The 26185-nt window shown below is 41.1% G+C and overlaps 1 protein-coding gene across 3 annotated transcripts in view; it reads right to left on the minus strand.

Moving 5' to 3' along the window:
* The window catches only part of LOC126867136 (5-hydroxytryptamine receptor 1A), a 128861-nt gene extending 102676 nt beyond the window's left edge, over positions 1-26185 (minus strand). For 2 of the 3 annotated variants that reach the window (XM_050621343.1, XM_050621346.1), the window contains exons 1-2: positions 25591-26185; positions 18112-18645 (exon numbers count right to left, since the gene is read on the minus strand). In XM_050621343.1, the coding sequence (XP_050477300.1) occupies positions 18112-18514 (403 nt within the window). In that variant the 5' untranslated portion in view covers positions 18515-18645; positions 25591-26185. Of the gene's footprint in view, positions 1-18111; positions 18761-25590 lie in introns of all 3 variants that reach the window. The other variant, XM_050621345.1, reaches the window with a different exon arrangement.

Below are 26185 nucleotides of genomic sequence, written 5' to 3' on the forward strand. Positions count from 1 at the left end.
CATTTATACGCTTTGGTCAAATTTACAGTAGACTACCGATCTGTCCTGTTTTGCGACCAAGTTTTCAGGACACAAGAAGAAACAAAATATACTATTTCCATGTTTTTTAACAGATAATTTAAATGTAGTCTGCCGTGCTTCTGGTCACGGTCATTTATACGCTTTGGTCAAATTTACAGTAGACTACCGATCTGTGCTGTTTTGCGACCAAGTTTTCAGAATACAAGAAAAAACAAAATATATTTTTCCCGTGTTTTTTAACAGGCAATTTAAATGTACAGTCTGCAGTGCTTCTGGAATAGTATCGCTTCTGATCACTGTCATTTATACGCTTTGGTAAAATTCACAGTAGACTACCGATCTGTGCTGTTTTGCGACCAAGTTTTCAGAACAGAAGAAGAAAGAAAAGACAATATAGTACAAAAATAGCGCTTTTAAGCAGCTTAAATTCAATTATAATTGGAATGTTAAAAATGTAAATCCGACAGAAAATATCGTATGGCTACGTCGTATCGTCGCGTAACGGTGCTTTTGCCAAAACCACTTTCCAATAGAAATTCCTTGTTTATTGAGAATATACATCTGTAATATATATTTTTATATACGTTATATATGTAAAGCTTAGGTAAAATTCACATTTTAAGAGATTACTTAAGATCGTCTGAAGCGTGCGTTCTTCTATAAACGGTAGCATATAAACGCGAAAACGAACAAAAATCCCTTCTTTGTTTCTATTGGAAATCTTCGCATCGTTTATCATTTCGAGTTTTTAAACATCAACGACCCCAGCACCTTTCGAAACTCGTCAAAGACAGTGGATAAAAAGGGAGATAGGAAGTTCCTTTACACGAAATAGACGATCTCGTCGATATCAAATATCCGAAACGACGTGATATCAAGGAACGAACCCTCTTCAGACAGAAAATCGTTCACCGGCAAGGAGAAACAATACCGTAGCTTCTATTTGTCTGTTCTTGAGTGATTGAAAAACGTTTCGTCGATTTGTCGGACGATGCTCCACACGTTGTCTACGCGGAAATATGATGCATAAAGCAGAAGCCTGTACGAATCACAGGCAATTCACGCCATCGATCCTCTCGACTGAAAATACAGGCGAGATCTGCGCGTCGGATAACAGAGAAAATCGGCGATCTACTGTTTTTACGGCTGGTTTCAATTTGTCGTATGTGTAACTGTACACAGTCGGTCGTGAGAGGCGCACAAAGTTCGATAGGTGTACGTAGACTGACTTAACAATGAAACTAATGAAAATCTGCTTTCACGCAAAATTATTTACACTTCGCTGTATCTTTCATTGACAACCACTTACGTATCGCGATACAGTGATTGTCAATGAAAGATAAACATATTTACAGGGCTGTGAAATTGTCGAGGAAATTGCAAAAGAGAGAAAAGAGAGAAAGAACGAAGAGAGAGAGAGAGTATCTGGTTAACCCATTGACCTACGATTTACGTTCGAGAATGCCCGTAATATTTACGTTTGGCTCGATCATCTACTACGGGCTATGCCCGTAATGTTTACGTTTGGCCCGTAGTTGTAGGTTAAGGTGTTAAGTAGGTAATTAGGCAATTAGGTAAAGATTTATGCAATAGATAATAGATGATAGGCGTGTATCATGGTTGGTAGTCAGGCAGATGATAGACATATAATACCGAAATAAGGGTAAAATAAGGCGTGTGTGTGAGTACATGGATGTGTATGTAGATTTATAATAGGGGAAATAATTGTAAACCGAGTTCCTTTTGTGATCAGGAGACTGAACATAGATTATGCCTCTACTACTACCACTACTATAATACTATTACTACTACTATCGCTATTATTATTACTACAGTTAATGTACAAAAGAGCCTGCTTTCCATCCAAACTAATAGGAAGACAAAACTGTTGGGATAATGGAATTTTCGGACAATAGAACGATCACTTTTCTAATATGAAATCCCATTTATTCGAATACAGATTATGATTAATCGACGTATACTTTAAACATTTGTAAATCCCGTGTCTTTTGGTCGCATAATCGTTTCCACGTAAGTAACTGCTTACAGGAGTTACATTCTTTTCACACTTCGAATCGTCGATGCTCCTTTTCGAATACTACGAATGCTTCGTCGTCAGAAGAAACTTCTCCATTACCATTATTTCGTTTGATATTTCCATTTGTATGAAGTCGTCTTTATTGCCGTTCTTATCGCTATGAAACCGTTTCAGGACATCGGTATATTTAAGGCTTTTCTACTGTCGCCAGAATCCGAGCAATTTACGCGCTTCGGATAATCTTCGATATCGTATTTTTGCTTCTTAACGTCCGTGACTGTGACTTCTCCAACGCCGTGTATTTTTGCCAGTTTCTCGTTGCGATTACACCACTTTCGAGATTTCTAATTACGCCGTATTTTGTTCCGATAATTAGAACGCCTACTAAATTCTCACAATCAGAATTCACTCGTTCGACTAAAAGAAACGATACGTTGTACGCGAACGTTAGTAAAATATGTTCGGATAATAGAGAGTTCGAAGATCAGGGTATTCGGATAACGAGGGTTTGGATGAGAGGCAGCTCTACTGTACTAAAATTTCTAAAAAGAATTTAGCAAAATGAAGACGCTTGTGTAAAAACAATTCTTGAAGTAAAATTACATCAGAAACGACAGGTCACTTCACAGTTGGTCGATGTAGTTATCTTTTGATCGTCCAGAAAATAGCAACGATTCTTACGTATAACTAAGCGGTGGCTCGCAAAGACGTTCACTCACACGATTACACTTGCAATAATTACACTTACACATTTTATGGGTGTATTACGTTATACGAAGCTTGTCGAAAGTTGGTTAACGCCGTAACGAGACGCGACAATCGGTCGTTCTTGAGCCATCCGTTCTCGATGAAACTTACTCTCATCGGGCAATTTTTCAGCGAAAGAGTCACAGGAAGCTGGCGATAACGGCAATCCTCTGGCACGAATCGTTTTCTGCGACGAAATCAAATTTCTTAGTCGCCTGTTATCCTTCCTTTCGTCTCTCGAGCATGATTCGCCATCGGCTGGAGCGCGATCATTTTTCACCCCGTAGCCTGGATCTTTCTTCGTCGATTCTTTTTCAGCCGAACGTAGAACCGCGAGGGAAACACGGAAAGCTTCAAAGGAACCGACTCGCGAACAAATATTTTCCCTTTGCCGCTGGCCTGAAATTCGTTCGAATTAATTGATCCGACTAACGATATCCTTTTGTCCTGAACGGAAAGCTTTCACGTGTACGCTGAACAAAGCGCAGCAGGAGCAGAAGGTCTGCTTTCGTAGGTTGTGTATCACAGTGCGGCAATTTTCAGCGAATTTCAAACCGATTCAGCTGACACTTTGTTACGTGTGTACGTTACGCGATGTAATTCGATAGGAATTGTTTGGCTGACTAGTTTTCCAACGCGAGTACAAAATATTAGACTGCGAGTTCATTAAACGACGTGAGACGATCTCTGCTCCTGAAGCATCGTTCCCAGGCGAACAGAGAAAAATTACGCGAGAAAGCGTTGTGCGTAGTACGGCCATAAACGATAAAATACGAGAAACTGATCGAAGATTAAGCCGCCGTAAATAAGCTCGATGAGTGTTTCTGCATATCCAGGAGGAAGCCTCAGGAGGAGAAACAGGAGAAGAATGAAAATCCCTTGGCGAAACGCGACGATCGGATCTCGTGGCGTTCGAGTTCCCTGGACGAGCGGTGTAAGAAGAGCCAAACACCTTAAATGTATTCATATTTATGCGAGGTCCGGTTTCCAACCTGCCTGCTGCATTTACGCACGACTTTGAGATGTAAATGGTAGGCGGAATTTGATTCGAGGGACATGGATCGTTAGGTTAACGCGATGGGAAGCACGCGATTAATTTTTCATGTTTCGCCCGCTTTCCACGTCCTGTCACCTACTTTCGCTATTCTACTTTTCTTTTCTTCTTCTTCTTTTTCTTCTTCTTCTTTTTCTTCGACGTTACACGTGTCGCCGAGCCGGCTATGAATTCGATCGGAGCAACAGCGTCATAAATTTCGGCTCGCAGAAAAATTAATATGCATGCAAAGAGGAGGCTGCTGAGCCCTGTTATGGAAATTAATGTTAAGGGCTTAGCTCACGAGTGGCTGCTGCTTCTTCTGTACAAAGTTTCTCTAGGTGCTACGGCTATCTTTCAAGTTGCCGACGTGATTTATAGATCGCAAGGTACTTTCGATAGGTTGCAAGCTTTTACGCGGAACCGCAGTTCCGTGGAATTACCCAAATGGAACATATCGCATCGGCAACTAAGTGATCGCGGATCTTGTCATTAGGTGGTAATGACAAAAGCCGCAATCACTTAGTTGCCAAGCCAACACGTAACGTATTCGATGTTCCGCTCGAAATATGGAATTTATCTATTTGCGCGGGAAGTTTATTGATTTTGTATGTTTAAATAACGCCGCTATATTTCTGATTAACAATATCCAACTGGAAGAACGCGCGCGGTCTTGTTCCATAGCTTTCTTTTTTCTCGTCTACAGCTTCGCGAAGCATTTTTGACGAGACTCTCGTCCTCTTTGTTAACGAGTTCCTCCATGTACTCTCACAAGCTTTTAAAGTACTTATCCAAGCTCTTGTCGTTGAATAATACATTGTACAGATTATTTCACGCAGTTCGACCGAGCTATAGTTTTCACGTTAATGTTAATTTAATTATTCGGTCGGCTAGTTTCGTTTCTATCTCTCTTCGTTTCCCTTTCGTATCAACCTGATTCTCTCGTGAGTATCTGCAAGCCTGTAAAAACCAGCAAACTCACGAAGCAAAATATCATCTACAAAATGTTGATCTTAAAGTTGATAACTGATACTTGTCAAAGTAAAAGCAGTCGTTCAGATTATTCGATGCTTCGTGAATTTGAACGAACTATTCCTGCGAATAAAATTGAAATAATTCCACGCTGCTGAAACGAGAACAACGAGACGAGAGTAGAAACGATTCGTCGTTTGAAATTGTTCCTCTTCGCTGGAGATAAAATTTCATCGAGCCAGGTACACGCGCGTAAACTTAATAGCAACGAATAACCCGCTATTAGCAATTTTGTTTTTTCAACTACCCTAATTTCCATATATATTCATATGTAGAATAAAAACTTCCTTCTGCTAACATGAAAAATTAATTGTCCTAATAAAAACGAAATTTCCCATCCGCCCCAAGGGCGAACGTAGCGAATTATTTAATCGTTAACCTCCCCAGCCTCTGGTACTTCGTGCACCGCAAAATTGACCGCAATTATCAACGTCCACGAAACGTCTACTGTTAAGCTGTCCTATATACAGGCGATATGGTTGATATACAGGCATCCGCCAACCTGGAATGCAGCGTGGAGCCAATAGATTGTCCACAAGAACGGCCCAGTAATTAACGGCCGATTATCGTCGCTTAAGGATACCTTGTCATGGAATTAATTAAACGTTGCGGAAGTATTGAACGCGTAAATGAACGCCACGCCTGTAGACTCTAGATCGGCCCGTTTCCGATGACCAGACTGCGGTTCTTTATGCAAATTCATATTTCTATGAACGAAATTTGAAATTGGAATTTACATTGAAATCACCTGTTAAATGTACGTTTTGTTTATTACGCGCAGTCGATGTATCGCGTTGTTTGGAAAGTGTCTTTCTGTCGCAAACGTGTTTTTCGCAACAGTGCACCTTCTGTGAAATGTCGCGGTGTTTATCTCAAGAAAACAAAACGGATCGTACGTAGTTCGACGAAAAAAAATATAAAAGAAACAACGTTGTGCGTCTATTATTTCCTCATAAAGCGAAAGAAACTTTTAAGACAACCTGATATTTTTAGACTTTCGGATTTTCGGATAAACGAACGAACGTCAGCGATCTATTAACAAGAGTCGTTCAGATTTCAATATTTTTCTATCTTACGAAACTCTGAGAAAAAATACTATCGAGGGATATTTTGCTCTAGAATATTATTTCTAAGGTTTATCTCGAGGTTTCCTTTTCGCGAAACAACCTTTTCCACTGCTTCGCGTATTTTTTTTTAATATTTGAAGATTAACTACAGGTTGGTCCGTAATTGTGGTGCAGGATGATTGTGCCACCAGTTAGAAACCATCCTGTATGTAAAGAAGCGTCGTAAAGGAATGAGCAGAAAGCGAAATTTAGGCTAAGCGCGCTAAGCGATGACAGGCAAAGACGAAGCTACTTTATCGCACAAGACAAACTTTAAGCGAAAGTTTGGTAATCTGGTCGGGGAATCAATAAGCTACGTTATCTTTCACATTCTTTGGAAATAATCCGTCGAATTGCCAATTATCTTTCTAATTAAATCTCGCAATTAGACAGCGCTAGCGGCTGGATTCGAGCGAGTTCGTCCGGAAAAACGAACGACGATCGGCCACGCGATTCTAGACACGCAATCTGATCTCGCTTCTCGACTCGTTAATCGGTTTCGCAGGTTGGAATTGTTGCGTTAAACCTGCAATTTGCAGAAGCTTCCGGTACCAAACGTTAATGATCGCGCTAATTACACATGCAGATTGTAATCCTTGGCAACGCAGAGGTTCGAAGTTTCCGCACCAATGACATCGTTACATCGTTTACTCGTTGCGACGTAAAGTACAAGAATCGATTAAGACTTGTGTGAAGAGAAATTATACTTGGAAGAAGCTTCGAGGAGATAAGAGAAATATTTCTTATCGCCAGATTGCTGATTCTTACGCAAATTCATATTTTTGACAGTACAACAGAAAAGGTAAAAACCGTACGTTCTGTGTATTTTTGCAATTTAAAATTTCGCCTGAACGCATAAAAATCTCTAATGTATCAAACTTTCGCGCTGTACAGCACGATGCTCTTCGCTAATGATCTGTACATCATCACCCGGTAATCTACTTATCGTATTCGAGTTAAAATCGAATTGCGCGATGAACATTCCTTACTGGATCGTTCTGTTTAAATTACCGCGAATCAATATGCTTTTAGCGATTGCTATTAATCTCAGGATTTTAAATTAAAATAGCAATGAAATATTTACAATGCTCGTTCTCGTTGAAGCGATACCATCACGACGGATAATTTAATCCTATTTTGTTATTACGTGTGTTCTGAAAACGATACTCGAGCTTGTGCCGTGATAACCAAAGAACGTATCTGATGAAAGTCATCCGCCGACTCATCGGAAGTAATAGCTTTTTAGAGAGCAATATGAAAGTGGTAGGAAACAGGTGAAACAATAAGCTGGTAACTGGCTGAAAACGAAATATACGAGTTGCTGCGAGCAGACAGAGAAAAATATTATTTCATTTACTACGTGCAGAGCTGGATTCAATTTCCAGGCAACTTGTCCCTTGGTCGGTTCGCGTCGTTGCGTCGTCATCAATTACAGCATAAATTAGCAAAACAACAGGTCGACGAGACAGCCGTGCTAATATCAAAATCGCCGCTAATATATTCGGTACATTGTACGTGGCTGGCATGTCGTTGTTCGATTTACAATTAACCGTGCACCCTCGTGTTTCCTGTCGTCCGCGACGGACACGATAGTTTGGCCAGGATACACAGAATGTTCGCGCGAGATACCGAGACCCGACACTTTCGCTCGACATCCTGTCAGCTTTCAAATTGAAATTCGTCGGGAATGCCAACAATTTCTACGCCCGAAATCTAATTTTTATCGCGTGAAAAGAATCTGTCCAACTTCCCTCGCTAGGCTATTTTTCGTGGTTTTATCGTGCCAAGCGAACGTGACTTTTATCGTTGAAACGTAACTGTCGAGACAAAGTGGAGGAAAAGTCGAACGTATCGCGAACAATTGTCTAGAAAATAATTGCCTTAAACAATTGGCAGGTAACGATAGAACTACCGACAGTTAACACAAAGCTACTTCTACCGAGTCAAAATCACTGGTCTTTAAAAAATACATAATGATAGAATATTTGTTTATTTATCGATTTACTATCTTCTTACGAAAGGAATCCCACGTTACGTAGCACATTTTTGGTATTTTTAATCCATCTGGTATCACGATCCTTAAATAAGGGTTGTGACGCGTTTATAAAATATATCGCAAAGATTTTCACGCAATTATAGGAAATCCGATGTTGAGAAAATGCATAGAATGCGGAGAATGTGCAGAAAGGTATAGACTTCTTCGTTTAGTATTTCGTACTTCGTTTAGTATTTAGTAGATAAAATAATTCTCTATCGAGACAGCACTTTTTAAACGATATCGTAGAAAAAATATTTCTGACGCGCAGTGATCGCACGTGTTGAACGAATTAAGGAAAAAGATCGATCGCGAATTTGAAAGAAGAAACGAGGAGAAATATTTCTCAGCCAATTTCTACCGATTATCTTCGCGTAGACCTGGCAGTTTCTCGCGAGCGGTTAATTTCCATGCTGCGATAAACAATTACCGAACTGCCAAGCTTTGCACGTACGGCCGTCATTATTTATTAGCCGCGCAATCAGTTGCATTTCATTAATTTGATACATGGCATAATCGTCCAACACGGTTACAAGCATAAGTCGGATTTACGAGCCGATTCAATTTGTTTAGAGCTTCCGTATTATATTACGAATTGCGTGTTCCACATGCTCGCATAACGCAACAGAGATTAATTTGCCGTAGGCTAACCTACGTTATTACAATGGACGCATCAAATTTAACGTTCTGGGAATAGATAATCGAACGAATATTTCTCATCGTACTCGTTACAGGCGCTGCTGCATCCGTAGCACTCGCATTTCTAGCCTAACTCATTCTCGTTTCCAAAGTTGTCGCGACGCAACAGCTCGTCGAAACGCGCGACTAGTCGTCGTGGCTTCTTTCGCAACATCTCCGTCTCGTGAAAGCTGAGACGCGATACGTGAAAACACGACGATTGTAGATGCTCCGGCCGAAGCTGTTGTTTTTCTTCTCGTTCAATGTTTCAGAGCCGCCGCAGCCGAAGCAAAGCACGTGCGAAGCGAACAGAACAGCCGTCGGAATGCGGACAAAGACAGATTTCTCGTCTCGACTTGGCGCACCGCGAATTCTCCGCGAAATATTTTATTGTCATCGTTGCACGATTCAACGTGACCGCGACTTTGCGTTCCAGTCTGGCGGCTCTGTCGTTCGATCGACGCAAGGTTCCGCGCTCCATCCAATTCAAGCGACGAGATTGAACGAGCGAGGCAGAGTGACAGAGGGGGTTCTATTGCTCTCTGATTGGATCTTTCTTTGAATTTGTAATCTCTTGGCCTGAAATGACGAGTCTGACTCGTCATGGTAATTTGATCTCTCGGCCTGATACGAAGAGTCGAACTTGTCGTGGTAATACAACACCGACGATATACGTAGATCGAGTCAATAACTCAGTTACACCGGCCGCGTAAACAGAATGCAAGCGAATAGAAAAGATATTTTCATTATGAACGCGAACTTACGTTCGATCGTCGTTTCTCGACCACCTGCGAATGCTTATCGTAACGAGGAACCAATTTACGTAAAAAGCAATTTATCGATACTTGGAAATTGTGTATAGGAAATAATATCAGGAAGATGTCCGCCCGTAGACGCTGTGCGAACTCGAACGTAGATCGCATTTTTCATTACATTTTCACACGTTTCGCAAGGTATGTGTTTCGACCACTCGCGGAGAGACGCGATCGCGAGGAAGCACGCCAACGGGAGTCGTAAATTCCCGTTACGATTAGATAATCGACATCACGAAATGATCGATCCCCTATTTCGATTAGGATAATAGAGGTGGTTAATTGAATATGACACTGAGATAACAAGTTATAAATCGCAGTTTATTCCAACAACTTTGTGAAGAAGACAGTTACGCTGGTGCGTATGTATAAGATAAGTGAGTGACTGATCTTCGGGTGTAAACCCGGTCGAAGGATGTTGAATGTTTGAAAGATGGAAAATCAGCGAGGTTCGGTGACGATGCTGTGGCGGAGGAAAGCTAAGGATGTGTCTAGCGCACGGGACCATCGGATTTGTTGGTGACGATTTTGGCTAAGACAGTGAGGGAAATAGGCTTTGTTGTTAATTGGTTATTTGCTATGGTGGTGGGTGAGGAAGGATGCTAACCGCTCTCGAGATAAAGTCGCTAGTGGGAGGCCTCATACGTGAGAAAAGGCGACTTTCCCGTGTCAACCCGTGGTGGACAATAAACTTTAGGAAACAATGCAGCGAAAGAATATCTGTTCGGTCTGAAGGACTTGCCCGCGGTATGTGGCCTGGTTTAGGTAGAGTGTTGCCCGACGCAACAGTATGTTCGCCATCGCTTCTTTATTGAATTATTTGTGACGTAATATTCAGTTAATGTAACAAATGCCTGCTTCAGCTCTATGTTTCCTTGCTTTATATCCGTTGAGAATTGTGGATCTTAGTCGCTGAAATGAAAGCAAAGGAACATTAAGGTTACACTTAGGATTCATATCAAAATAGTTTTAGATTTATTTGATAAAAGATATTCCAGGATCTTCGACGATGTACATTTGCACGCGTCTCAGCACTCTCTTCGTCTCACCATCTTTCATATCACACTGCCAATGGAACTGTCACATTCATCTGTTTTTCGAGGCGCCGTGCACACACGTACTTCCACACACTCATATTCACATACGTGTGTCACTACTACGCGGCCAATCTAGTCTAGCACACAAAATTATACATATTTCAATAATATCCATAAAAATATGGGTTTGTATAAAAATCCGCAGTACACGAAGTATAAAATGACGAATTAACTTTAACTTGGAACGTCCGCTTTCTTCTTCTCTCTGCCTTTCGCCACAATTTTACGAGCTCCGTCTCTATCTATAGTTTCCTCCTGACGACGATAAGAGAATCGTTGTCGAAATATAGAAGAGCGAAAAATGCTCAGAACGCGCAACGATGCTCCAAGACATTATTCCTTGGAAATATTTTAAAACGCTGTAACACGGCGTGTCGCGCTGCTAAATCTATTGAACCGTTAGTCGACGTATAAAATGCGACAGCGTCGAAACAAACGCCACGTTAAAAATTAATGGAATCGGACAGTCTGCGACGTATTCCGTGGCACGGCTGATTTTCTGGCAAAACGGACGAGGAAGAAAGAAAGAAATTCTTCTGATAAAATATTTCGCGCCAAGTGCGTTTCCAACATTCATATGGTTAACGAGAAAGTCACGATCGAAATTATACGGGAAGATGAAAATCACGATTATTATAGTCATTTAGAAGTACAGTTTCATTTTTTTAAGCAGAAATTCGTGACGCGAATTTTTCCTCGTTTCTATTATTCGATTCTAAAGTTCATCGTGTGGGCGAATTTCATACAAATTTACGAAGAATTAAATTTTCTACTTTTCAATTGTTGGGTTGGCGACTAAGCGATTGCGGGTTTTGTCATTAGGTCGTATTGACAAAATCCGCGATCACTTTGTTGCAATACAACGATATTAATCGCATACAGATGAGATGATTGATCGAACGGATTCTTCCCTTCGTTGCCCAGCGATATCCCCACTAGCGTGTGTTCGTGAGATGTACCGCGGCGGTTAGCGCGTGCATGCTCTTTCGAGAATTCGGCGGAAGAAGCGTAAGGATATGGATGGAACATTGGGCACGTCGGTGTGACGCCTTGACGGCATAGCGTTTTGTATCGAGAAGCTACTAGAAGGTTCCGTGGCACATGTGACGCCACACAGACATCTATCGCACTCAGATCACACTCTTTACTGCATAGAGAGTGGGGTTCAAAACCTTTTCAAGGGCCATGGGTCACTAAGTCAGTCAGTCTGAGAATAACTAGCCAACTGTCTACATTACACAACGCTCACTTATATTCCCTGTAATAATTGTTTAATAAATATCACATGATATTATTTCAACACAAACATCGTGTCTTCCACAGATTATTAATCTTAATTCCGAGATTAAACTCTAACACACTTAGTTGCCAATAGTTACAAATTAACTGGAGATCGCTGCGAATTCTCGTGTAATTAATAGATTGAAAACCCAGCTCGCATAATTACGTAATACGAGCAGTACCAATGTGCAAGCGGTATTATGCGACTGCAAGAGGTTTGATAATGTTCGACGAGAAGAAACGAGAAGGCAGGAGAATGGCGTGTCTGACTACGTACGCGCCAGTTCCACTTACTGTCGTTCCACTTACAGACGTTTCGCTAGCTGTTGCAAGTAGCTTCGGTCCGAACTCTGATCGATGAAACTCGCAGAATCTTTTCCTAATCATTTTCAAGCGTCAATTTCGCCAAGATTCCACAATTCCATTGTCGGTGTTTCGAAATGATCTATATACTATATACACAGTGTGCTGCGAATTCTCGATTAAGGAGCAACCGGTCATCAGGTCAAACCGATCGGTCGATATCGCGTACCTCGAATGAATTAACGCTCAAGGTGGAGGAGGTTTAATAGATCGAGTGTTGTAGTAATCTGGCACTGTATTTGCACTTGTAAAAAGTGTAAAAAATAAAAGTAAAGTGTCATGTTACGAACACGGCGATGGTAAGATTTTGTTGAGAGTGAGAAGAATTTCACCCGCACGGTACGATGTCTGATAATGAACTGTCCTCCTACGTTGCTGACTCTCCCTACCAGCCGTTAGGTTTCGTCTATCCGTCGTGCCCTTCCGGCTGGTCTTTTCCCGGAGTTTTTTACCTGACCTCTGAGTCATTAGGTTTACAGCTCGGAGAGTGTAATTCGGAATTTCCTAAAGAAGGGAATAGGCCTGTCCGTGCCATAAACGGACGGCCACTCAAAATTCCGAACACAGTGAGAGTGACATCTGAATAAACGCTGAGAAAGAAAATTTACGTAATAGCTGTAGTAACTTATGGATCTTAGAGTAAGGACAAGTAATGATGTTTTATTTAGAGTTTAGTATAGTTTAATAAGCGATACTCAATAACAAAGGGACCGATTACAATGTCGTCGTACGTCTTATTATCATACTATCCCACTCCTCCACTTACACTCTCTGACTTCTCGATTCACACTCCGTGACCTCTCAACTCACACTGCGCTTCTCAACTAACATTCTGGCCGTTCTAGCATCCCTTTGTCTTTTCCTAGGCCCAGCACACACGTGTTCCGCAGGCCAGGGTCACGTAGGCCTTTTCTACGAAACTATGCACTTGAAAAGACCGATGACACATTGATAGAGCCGACGGCGCCTCGACTTTCGCGACATTGTTCATGGTTACCTCGATGTTTCTTAGGCCCTTTTCCCCGATACTACACAGCCATTACGCGTATGTTGAATAAATTAAAAATCGATCGAAAGGGTATCAAGCGCAAATTAATAGTAAACACATAGATGAGAGAATATTACTCGAACCATATTTCTGAATCTGACCGTGACTCTATAGGAAAGAAAGAAAGAAGAAAACCCCTTTCTTCGTTGCGACGTTGAAACGATAAAACGATGGAAATATTCAGAACCAGCTAATAATTGTTATCGCGATTTAAACGAATAACGCGTATCGTCCAACCGTTAACTGGCCCGATTTAAACTACCATTTCTTGTAACAACGATCCGTCTGACGACGATCGATCGTCAGACGTTTGTATCCGAAACCGTGCAGAAACTGAGAACGAGATACGTATGCGGGGCATTGTTAAAACATTCAGTCGAAACAAGCTGGCAAGTGAGTGAAAAATGGCGACTCGGGGGATCGAGGGTGCTACAAATTGGCCACTTACGTTTCCGACAATTCCGCTGGTATTACTCTCCCCGAACGTGTACGGCAATTTCGGCCAAGCTGGACGGATGTGCACGTTCGTCTCACGTTCCTTGCTGTTTTCCACACCGAAAACGCGATCCCCATCGCAACCACCGTTTTCTTATCCGACTTTAATCGACCTGGCCCCCGCGATCCGAGCTTCTCCAATCGTTGGACAATTAATGGCTCCCAGTCGAGTCGTTCGTGGTTGCAATTTGCGAGGCAGAACGACGAAATCGAAACCGTGCATTTAGAAATTGATCGTAACAGCTTGCAGCGATTGTAGTTACCGCTCGGTCCGTTCGGACGCAAGCCACTTTGATTACTTCGCGTTTGTTGGGACAGTTGCGATGTTTATCTTCGCGGAGTCTCCAAGTCGCACGATTATGGCTGACGGTACGTGAACTTAGTGAAAAATCGTACGTAGCAGGTTGTTTCTTTGTTCCTTAAGAGCTTCCTTCGTTTTACAAGGAAGTAATAGACGCACGATAGTTTTTGTTTTATATTATTTTATTGGATTGTTTATTTTATTGAATAACGTCCTGTCGATCATGTACTTCAGCTGTGTCCGGAACTAGCCACGTTCAAGTATGCTCGATGAATTTTCAAACTCGATTGCCTCGAAAAGGAAGCATCGTACGAACAAAATTTTATTAATTTGTATTTTCTTATTTTTTCGCAAAGAATCCTTACGCCCTGTACAAGCTTGCGTTAGGTTGTCCGGAAAGTTTCTTTCGTTTTATGAGGAAATAATAGACGCACTACGTTTTTTGCTTTATATTATTTCGTCGAATTACGTACGATTCATCTTTGTCTGTTGAGATAAACACCGCGACATTTCACACACTTGGTTTCACGTTTGTACGAAGGTGCACTGTTGTAGAAAACACGTTTGCGAAAGAAAGACACTTGCCGGACAACCTAATACGCGTTATTCAGCTGCACCCTGTACAACGCGAATGTTAGGAACGTCGACGAGTGTCGGGGAAATTTTTCTGATTTTTTTAATCACCTAACATGGTACAAAAACTAGACAAAAATGGCTCGGTTCGCAGAGTACAAAAAGATACGTTTACCTGCGGAGAGTTGAGGCTATAAGTTCGTCCCAGTTGCGTGATACACCCTGTTTAGAAGCAACTTTTCTCCTCGAGGAAGGTCGAAAGAATAAATTCCAGCGTGCTTGGTCCCCAGATGCAAACTCTGAACATCAGTTTCCAAGCAATTCGCGGATTGTTAGCTCACAGGTGATCGCTTTTCTCGCGCGATAGGTGGAAAACCCGAAGGCCGTTTTTCATTCAGCGGCCTTTCTTATGCATAATGGATCAACTCTCAGGAAGGATCGCGAGAAAAGTATAATTGTCGGCGCGATTGCTCGCGAGGAAAATGGGGTCTAATACCGTTTAAAATTATCTATTCTCGAAAGTAGAAACCAGGAGATTCGTCGCCAGCTGCAAATCGTGCATTGACAGATAATTGGTGAAACGTGCGAGTAATTGTTCCGCTTTCTTTGCTTGTGGAAGTTCTCGTTGCAGAATCGCATACGTGTACGTCGCGTTGGAAGGCTAGAAAAATTGTCAAAATTATCTGAAAGACAAATTTAGTATTATTTAATTTAATTTAATATTTAATATTAATTGCAAGTTTTGCTCGACTTTAGCACGTGTCTTGAACACGTGTCCTACATTCAAATGTTACTATTCTTTGTTATTATTACTCATAGCATAAAAGATATGCATGAGATTTTGCTAAGGAATAATCAAAAGAACCTGTTTTACGTATACAACATTTATGTATACGGTTATGTATGTGTACATTTTGAGCAAAATTTTGCTAATGATAGAAGAATATTTCTTGGATGATAGGATTGGGACAAAATTTGCTTGTGTAGAATTTATATTTTCATTAGGTTATTACAGTATACTAATTACTTTGTAAATTGTTAAACATTCATGCAATGTTCTCTGTCAAATATTTTTTTATTTTAGCATATGTATACATATATTTTTATATTTATATTTTTATTATAATGCATGACGCAAAACATAAATTCTACGCTACACGAATTCCGTATCGTACAAGATTTATGATTCATAGATAATACGGAAACATGTTATTTATTGCAAAAGATAGTACGGTTGCTATTGTAATTCTTCATAGCATTATGCAAAATATATCGCGTACAAAATGCAAACAAATTCATATTTATATATTCACCAATATATTATTAAAAATTTATGAATTTCTTGTTAAATGTGCATTTACCAATCTATATTTATCGACAGCAATATTTTACAGCGAAATACAGATATTTTAAACCATAGTTTTATGTTGGAATTAATTTCAAACTTAGCAAATATCATCGTTCTTGGTTGTTTAATCGGATTTAACATTATCGTTGTATTTCAAACTTAATGATAAACCTAGTGCGAAATACGTAGAAATCGTTACTTCGTCTAAAATAGTACTACTTTTTAAAGTTCTAAAACTAATTAACAGTCTGTTATATTCTGCGAAAATTAGACTCGTTCGTCGTATTTGAGATCATTATTTAAGCATAATCGACGCTATCTTTAATATTTCAATTTCATTAATGAAAATTAACATTCATTGACGTCAACGTGTATCATTTAATTCCAATATTTATGTACGCGTCATCCTGAAACGTGACGTGGATAGAGCAAGAGATAGTAGCGAAGCTAGCACATAGCCAAGAAATCAGTGACAAGTGAAAATTGGTCGGCATTTCCGCGTTCCAAGTTCCGCCCACATTGTCCTGTCTAACAACAGATTCGCCGTGTAAAACTTTGTCAAAGATCTGGACCTAACAGTTGCCCGGCTGTCAAAGCCATTGATTACGTGCAGCATACTGTGAGTTTATACGTCGATATCTATCGAGGACGAACGAGTAGGAAGACGCGCAAGTACGTGCTGTATGTACGAGAGTTAAAAGTTGGTTTATATAATTATAGCTTCTAAATGTAACGATAACAGGATGAAACGAAAGCGGAAAATAAAGGGGAAGCAAGGAAATCAGAGGAGAAATGCTCTACAAACAATTTTACGTGGAATGTTACTTCTATTCGACGCTATAAATCAGAGGGATCCAATTATTCCGCATAAAACTCGTTCAACATCGTTAACCACGTCTCTGCATCCTCCTGCGCATTCTTCCGTTAATTAAAATTATTTTCGACAGCCTGACATTTTTCAATTATCCTACACCTCCACTTTCAATTTATCTGGAAAAAAAAAAATACAGAACGAAAAGGGAAGGAAGAAAAGAACAAAGGGAAAGAAACAAAAGAACAAGCTTCCAGCCGAGCTGTCTATAAAAATGAACTTTAAATCGTTACTCGTCGGTGTCTTTCTCTCTGTTTCAATTTACCCAGATTCGCCAAGTGTAAAGATGAGAGACGAAACGATTCGATCGCGTCAGAGGCGCCTATGCACGTGCACAGATACCGGCATTAATATTCGGACACGGGGCCATCTCCGTAGAGTGATATTTTTAAGATTTCGATATCTCGTCGAATGTTCTCAGAACGCAAGAAAAATGGCTGCAATGCAGCAGAAACGTGAGTGGAATATTTCAGGAATTTGCGAGTTGCACTCGGCGTTCGATTAAATTTCACTTAATTACGATATTATGCAGATCGTGAAAGTTCCTGGAATCGAACGTTTCCAGCAGCTAATCCAAACAAAGTGTTCGTACATTAGATATTCTAATTCTAAATTATTCGGATGACCTAGATGGGAACAGGCTGGCAACAAATCATCGTTATTTTTTCAATTAGAAGAGGTTTCAATTTAGAACGGTGCGCGAAAAGTTTCAAGCTTTTAGAAAGCTTTCGAGTAATCTAGAAAATATATTCATCTAAATCTACTTTTAGATCGTTGATAACACCGCGCCATTGAAACTCGAACAAACGGAGTCCGATATTTTCGAGGTACACGATCTTCAATGAAATCTTGTACGTGTTTTTTGAAATACACTAGTCGATGCCATACGTCATTCGCTATACTAAGTTATTAAACTATCTTCTTAACAAAGAGGCAATAGTTTACACACGCTTTAACTACCATATTATCAAGTAGAACTCAATTTTGCACATCGGTCGTTCCAACTTCTGTTTCAACGAAGCCAGTTCTTTTCTTTTTTTTTCTTTTTCTATCAAACTGTACGTTTCACTTTGAAAGTTCGCTGAAATTTTCGAGAATCACGCGAAGATTAAACGATATACCCGAACCTAATTAATTAATACGCGAACTAACTACACCGATAGATAAGACAATGGTGTGCCCGGCTACTTCTCGCAACCACGAGCTAGTTTCTCATGCAACCGAACGCTTACCTCTGACCAACGTAAGAATCCCAAGAGGCATCACGAGCACAGCGACCAACAGATCCGTGATCGCCAGGCTCATCAGGAAGTAATTGGTGACGTTTTGAAGCCGCCTTTCCCTGGCGATAGCCAGGCAGACCAAAATATTGCCAGCAGCGGTGCCCAGGACCAAGACCAGGGCTAACATAGCCCACCAATTATTCAGACCGTCGACGTCGACGTCCAGACCTGTTCCGTTCACCGGTTCACCGTCCACATCGGTGTCGTTGAGTACTCCAGGCACGGCGAATCGGGAACCTTCGCAGAGCACGCCGCTGTCGTTGGCGAACAGCAGAAGATCCTCGTAGCAGGTATCGACCACGGCCTCGTAAGGATCCGCGCGACCGATCGTTGGCGTCGACGAGCCGATCATCGCTGAAAACGGCTGATCTAGGAATTTCTTGCCTCTACTTGCTGCACGACACCGCTGGCATCTGCGACCGCGTCTTCCTGCTTCTCCGTCTTCTTTGGCTAATCCATCGGATCGTGCACGTGCTGATTTCTCTAGAGGGATGTTTGTTTTCTTTCGTTAGTCTTCGCGAATTTTCAACGTCGTCTCTATCTCTAATTTTTGAATAAATTTATGAAAATCGATGCGTTCTTCTTGGATCACCATTTTCTGCGGATGGTGACGACTCGGTTTTCAAGTTGATCGTGATATCGATTCGGTCGTAACAGGTAGAACCTCGATGCACGTTTATTTATGAATTACTATTAGCCGATCGTCGCGCGTTTTATGGGAGATTTGACGGTGCAGAAATGTACGCGCGTAGCATGGACAGATAGAGGAGATATTGGAACGTAGGCGTCATCTCGTCGTTTTATTTTCGAGACAAACGAACAGTTACTACGAAGCAAGGATTTTAGTTAGATTTTCTAACAACGAGCGAAAGGTTCCATCGATGATTTCGTTAATTGCGTGCATTTTCGACCTGGTTTTATCCTGGCATTATCGAGGTTCTAGCGTAAATGGAGAGGAAGGAGAGATTTCAAGCAAAGTGCAACATTTCAATTACTCGGACTGTTTAACTTAATGTTAATAATCGACCGTCCTTTTGATAATTGCGTAAGGTATTAAATCTGCGAGGAAATTTCATTGCTTTTCACGCTGTTGTGCTTATGTTTCTATATATTCGTTGTCTATACTAATTCGTAATATAGTGAGCGTTATTGTGCTCGTACGTCTATGCTCTCTATGTATAATAATTTAAATACCAATATGAATTTATACGAATTTAAATGAATCATCTTCTATGTAATTTATCGATCTTTTTCCATATAAATTCGTCGTTTTTATTCTTCGTTGAGATTACGTCGTCTTCGACTTTGATATATTTTTCGTCTGCAGAGCGTAGCAGCGAATCGAAGTGGATTGTAATCAGAAGAGAAGGTTAACTGTCTTCGAGAAGAGAACAGAGGCGATAAATCATGGCGAAAGATACTAAGAGTATCGGAAATTACAATAAAATTAAGATTCTCATACAACGAGTTCCATGTAGCTGGTGTTTCTTTCTGCTGGTAACGTTTCCTTCTTTTTCTTTTTAATTGACAGTTTACATTTTCACGCGAAATGTGTCATCTATTTATTTCATCGTCGATACACAATTATCATCGATATGTATTTTACTTTTAGATTATAAATAGTTGATTGATATGTCACGTGAATTCCATGCAATTAATACTATGATATCATCGTTATACCGCGTAATATCACTAAGGTAAACTGACATATTTTGTTGTGTCGCTCTATTATCCGCGACTGTAACCATATTAAACAATTAATATTAGCAAACAAAACAAAATCCCCCATTATCTCACATCTGCATCTCATATTGTTTTACTCTCGAGCGTTGACTCGCTATCGCACGATCGGATAAACATAAAGATACTTGTTATCGAAATTGATCATTTTCTAGCAACGTTAAAAAATATGTTCGCCAATGTGTTCCTGACACACGGTACAAATATTCACCTCTACCTACAAAATAGCGTTTGAATTTTTAAATTTCATCCATTTGTTACCAAGTTACGATTATGCGAAGTTAACGATTTCCAATTTTGCTCTCTTCGCACGTCGACTGCATTTTTCCAAATTTCCGATCGTGTTGCCGATAAAAAAAGATTGTATTTTCATAATTTCTTGGAACCTACGGAACAACCGTCCTACAAATATTTATGCAACCTGAGCCATGCAAAACCGTCTTCTACCATCCATCAAAATTTTGTCACCTATTTATGGGATACGTATATCATAATTATCAAACATACTTAGCCAAATAGTATTTCGATTCGATTTAAAATATGCCTGATGCGATAAAACGGTGGAACTCTTTTCAACGAGATAAACATTGCTCGTATAGATATCGCTGGCAGCTAAACTAAAGCAGCTTCGATGCTTAATTGCGGGTTAAATGTCGCGTTAACGCTAGTCCTCGACGAGTTAATTTGACGGGCGTCTAGTTGCAGCAGCAACATTTCCGAATACGCGTAATCGAGCGTACAGTCGGATAAATTGGCGCAGAATCCTGTTGTCACGATACGACATCGTATCGTTTGCTTTTGTAGAAACTTCGCGTGGATCGAATACCGAGCCACCAATATAAATTCAAATAGGATAGCGGCAAGTCATCAGAGACAACAAGCTTGCCCGTAGTGGAACTACTCGCGAAAACGCGATTGATTCCCGTTTCCATTTTCCGATCGCGCGGCTCCGATCGTCGCCGGTGTGACAATGTCGCGCTCTGACCGACCAAACTTTCATCGTCCAGTCCTCCTTTTGCTTGTCTATCGATCCGTCAAACACATCCAACCGTTTGCCAGAGAACTCACTTTCCAACTCGTTGAAATATTTACGTCCAGTCGTTTCGTCCAGATCGCTCCATTTCTCGTACGATCTTCCTTAAAATTGTAGTCAACGAATTGTCTCTCGTAATTGAAATGCACGACGTTGAAACGAAATTTGTCGATACGCGGGGGTATGGCGCTACGAAAGGCACAGGTTTCCATGGTCTTACAACGAGACGAATCGTTTTACCGAAATTCCAAACGTACCACGAACGAGAATTATTCCGTCGTTTCTGACAGCGCCACTGTGTCTAGTCGTTTCGCGTAAAATTTCGCCGAGGTCTCGCTCGCCACACAATAGCAACAACGGACTTGACGTGTTTCGGGTGTAAAAGGAAAATTTCCTTTGGTTTCGCCGCGGCGTTTTACGAAACAAAGTTACGTACGAAGCGCCATATCGCTACAAGTAGCTCGTATTCAAGCGAAACGAGAATATTCAACGAGTAGGTTACCGGGGCAAATTGATACAGGCCCAGGTTCATACGGATAGAAATTATCTCGATACACTGCGCGTACCATGTACTCGATTATGTCGAATTCCGCTTATCGAATACTTACTACCACACGGTGTGTACATTTCATTTTCATCCAGTTGTATACGCAATGTCGAAATAATTATTCTCTGCTCTGATCAACGTGCTCCGTGTATCAACTCGCCTAGGTCTCGCTAAACTTGATCGATCATTTTCCTTGTTCTCAGCTCGTTTCGCGATATAGAGCTCGTCTATAGTCTCGAACGAGGCTACTGAGAAACTATTTTATTACTTCAACGTCTCGTAGATTTCCGATACAAGTACTTGTAACATACCACTCGTGGATATTCCTGCGTCGAACTTGGTTTCTAGGACGCAAATTTCGTAGAAACGTTTACTTTGTAATCGAAGAATCTGCCGAAGCATTTAAAATAAATTACACTCTGTAACTGATGATTTATAGCGCAAGGAGTTCATTTTTGTCACAGGTTCTACCGCTTTGTAGTATATTAGAATGTAGAATTGTAGCAATTGGCGATAAACTGATTTCCATCAACTGACGTCCCATTGAAAATCACTCTAATCGCGAAAGACACATTTCGACTTGTTCGAAAATCTAAAATTCTGTTCCTATCGATGAGCTTGTAATACATTTTTATGGCAAGCCAATGAACACACTTCCTTCTTTTGCTTCTCAATGAACTTACGTTTTCATACGTACGATCGATGCTAAGAAACATCGTTCCTTTCGTAGCACCCGTCCCCTATCAGGAAGATTTCAGTGAAAAACGACACCCAAAACGCGCCATTTTTCGCTTTAAATTTATTTCGAAAACTACGCAACCAGTAGGAAAGCTGGCCGTAGGACGCGATGGAACGTACGTTTCTAAGGAGAGCGTAGAAAGAACTGAAAAATCGCGTTTTGTTTCTCGTACGAGAAAGCGAAACGGTTTGGTAAAACACGCGACGGCGACAGTGTGACGTACGTATGCAGCGACGATGTACGATACTGTGCTGGAAACATAGCAATTTACAGATTCGTTTCGAGCGCGTAAAAATCTACGAGATTCGTCGATCAGAGATCGAAAGAAAGTTAAAATTCGAGATGATAGTGGCGTAAGCCAGTCCACTGTTAGTCTTCATGAAATAATGCTTCGCGTTTATCGCTATAAAATATCGAAATTTACTTCGATACCATGTGTATGTCGATTCTTATCAGAAATAAATTTCGAAACTGGCCAGTTTATTTTCTCTCTCTCTCTCTCTCTCTCTCTCTCTCTCTCTCCAGGTTTCTATACATCTTGATTCGTGCAATCAAAGATTCCTCGCTATTTCCAATTTCGGTTATATTCCTAGATTCTCTCAATTAATTGTTTATACCTAATATTCTTCTAAACAATTTTTCCATTCTATCGAATCGTTCTTGGCGTTCGTGATGCATCTCTCATAATTATGGCTGTTATAAAGATCTGTACGAGTTATTAAAGCAGTGCACCTCCATCGATTTCCGTGTAATCGGCTTACGTGGAAGCGAATTGACGTCAATACTTGCGGAAAAACGAAATCGATATCGACCCGTTAAGAGAGCAAAACGTTGTCTGGACGGGGAAACTTTCGGCTCTATCGATGCACGCGCTGAGAACGTTCGTTGGCAGCGTGCTATCAACCCAACGTTTTCCGATTGCCGGCCGGAAAAGCCATAGATCCATCCGCAGAAAGGGTTATCCTTCATTGCCACGAGCAGACTCTCGGCTGCATCAGCCGACCTACGTGGTTATACAGGGCGGCTCGTTATTGATTGTACCAGAGGCCGAATAACATGATTCTTTGCGAAAAAGAAAAACGAAATTGCTGGAGAATCTAAAACAAAATTCTTTTTCCACGTAGTCTCCGCTCTTCTGCTTCATCTGTCAAATGCATGGACGTTTGTTTCGGAATTAACGTGGTATCTGATCCGCTTACGTTCGAAAGGACGTCGAAAATCTAAAATGAAATTCGAAGACGTAAAACACCTTCTCCGACAGATCTTTCACTATTTTTTTCTAATTTTATCGAATATATCGGTGTTCTTTTATTTTTTCTTTTTTAACTCTAATCGAAGCGAAGAAAACGACAGGCATATCAACATCATCGAGATCTATCTATCCTAAAGGTAATTTAAACGGCCACTATGACTGATAGAAATATAATAATTCGAGCGTTCGATTTTCACGATCGAACGATTGATCGGAAAGCGTCGCAGTTCGTTTCCCAGCGTACGAAAAACACGAAACCCAACGTTGTAACGATGCTCGTTCTCTTCCGAAATGACGTGCATCGGTAGAATTTTCTCCGGGCGGTTTTGTGTTACGGATCGGAATAAACGAGTTCAATTTATTATCATCTCGGCAGAGAAACGAGGCACTTCTCGGTCGGATTAATTTATTAGCGGGCAATGTGGAGTTTGAATATTCACGAGTAGCAGGACGAAAAACTCTGGAGCCTTGTGGCTCGAGATAACCCGATATCTCGACCCGGTGCAATCGGTCGCCCGCAGGGCAATTCAAATTAAATCGTAACAGTTGTGCTGCTGGAAAGCCGACAAGGAAACCTTCGTTAACGCGAGCAAACGACGATTACAAGTGTTTGACGATTTATTAATAGACGAGTGGCAGCTGGATAGCTAGAGCTTTGTGACGAAAGTAGCATTTTCTGTGATACGTTGCTATAACGCAAGGAGGGAGAGGAGAAAGAGAGGCGTAGACAAATTTCTGAAGGGAAGGTACGAAAGATAACGAGAGATTTCTCATGGTTGGATTGAACGTTAAGAACAAAATCGTTGAAGTGGTCACCGCTTCTAAGAAAACTCCACATCTGGTCTTTTTAGTTTTCTCGAGCACTGAAGCCATCGACAGCGTATAGACGAAAGACTGCGACGAAGGCAGACCATAAACAGTAGACAGGCGACGTTGACTTCGGGGTTTTCAGTTGCTGGGTAACACAGCTAGCGTGCGGATCTGGACCAGCTCAAATTGTATTCTTACTTATAATTACACTTCTATTTAAATATATTTTCTACCTTACAATTTATCCACGAGTTTCTCTGTTTACACGTCAAATAACAAAAATCAATATTTTATTGACAGTAAAATTGAACACACGTTCGTGGTATGGCTGTATGTTTAAGGAGCGTAAGACGATCTTCTATAATAGGAAACTAAATTTTACTTTGATAGAACGATTCTTTCATTTCCAAGAGATTCGTCCAAGCTGTATTTGTGTAATATTTTCCAGGACACTTAATACGCGTATCCGTAAATTGAAACGAATGTATTTCACCATTTGGATATTTTAACGCATGCTTTAGAAAATTATTTGCACAGATATAGAACGCAGAGATATTCGATATTCTACGAAAGAATACAAATTTCTCAAGTAGAATTTTCTTCAGTGAGAAAGAAAAAATTGTATAATTATATCTCGAAACGTTATATTTCACGGAACAATGAAACTTTTTTCAAAGAAATGTTCTCGCGTTACCAATCAGGCGATTAATAATCGAATCTTATCTGGAGTAGCGCGCGAAAGAGTAGATCTTTCTTATCAAGAAGGGTGGAACCTTGGCCTCTCCCGCTAGGGGATGCTGCCAACCCTTTCCTCTGCTCTTCTTCGTTCCTTTCCTAAATCAATTATCTAATTATTCTCCAAATAAAAAGCCCAATGGAACCTGCAATTCTCCAACGTTCCAACCTTAAATTCCCCAAAAGAACTAAATTTTCATTACAAACTTCCACCTTCGTAGAAACTCGCACACTCTCTGTCTCTCTCGTTGCTCTAAAAACCAGCCTAAATTTAATTTGCGATCAATTTCGATTCGCCTTGTTCGATCTGCAACCAATTAACAGGATCCTTCGACACGCAAAAACGTGCAAATTTCCTTACCCCCTGCAAAAACCGCCCCAAATTTAATTTACGATCAACGATTTCGGCTCAACTTCTTCTATCTCCTATCAATTACCAGGCAACCCCTAACGTAATATAACGAAAACGTTCGTATACCGCGTCGACATCGACGTACAAAAATCTGCAAACTCTCTCTCCTTCCTCTGACAACCATCTTAAATGTAATTTACGACCAACAATTTCGATTCACCTTCTTCGATCTGCGATCGATTAACAGGCAGCCATTAACGATAGCCACCGAAGCAATTTTTCTTCGATTTCACAGCACCGCGCACAAACACACGAACACACACACACACGCGCGCGCGCGCGACTATTTCTTCGTAACTTGGCAAATTTCAGTTTCCGAATTTCAGTTAAACACTTTCACGGCGCAATCGAGAACGTAACGCACAGACAGACAAACAGACAGACAGATAGACAGACACACGTGCACACAACACGCGAATTTCAACACGAATCTGAACGAATCACAGAAGAAACTTCGAACGACCACTCACTCGCCACAATTCCATCGAACGATCCTCGGCTTCGCGACGTGCCGCGCGCCAAACACGTGTCTCGCGATTGCTCCGGCCCGAACTTCCGGTTCACGGTGCTCCGCGTTCTCTGCGAAGCGTAAGGGCGGCCGCGGCTCGGGGCTGGTTCGCGCGGAATTTCGCGAGGGTTGGCGAGAGGAGCCGCGCGACGGCCGACGATCTACTGAGGCGACGTTATCGCGGATACTACTAGCCCACTGGCCCTCATTCCTCGCAGCGCCCCTTCTTTCCGGCGGCGTGCTTCAC

The sequence above is a fragment of the Bombus huntii genome, chromosome 6 (assembly GCF_024542735.1).
Source record: "Bombus huntii isolate Logan2020A chromosome 6, iyBomHunt1.1, whole genome shotgun sequence".
Taxonomy (NCBI): Eukaryota; Metazoa; Arthropoda; class Insecta; order Hymenoptera; family Apidae; genus Bombus; species Bombus huntii.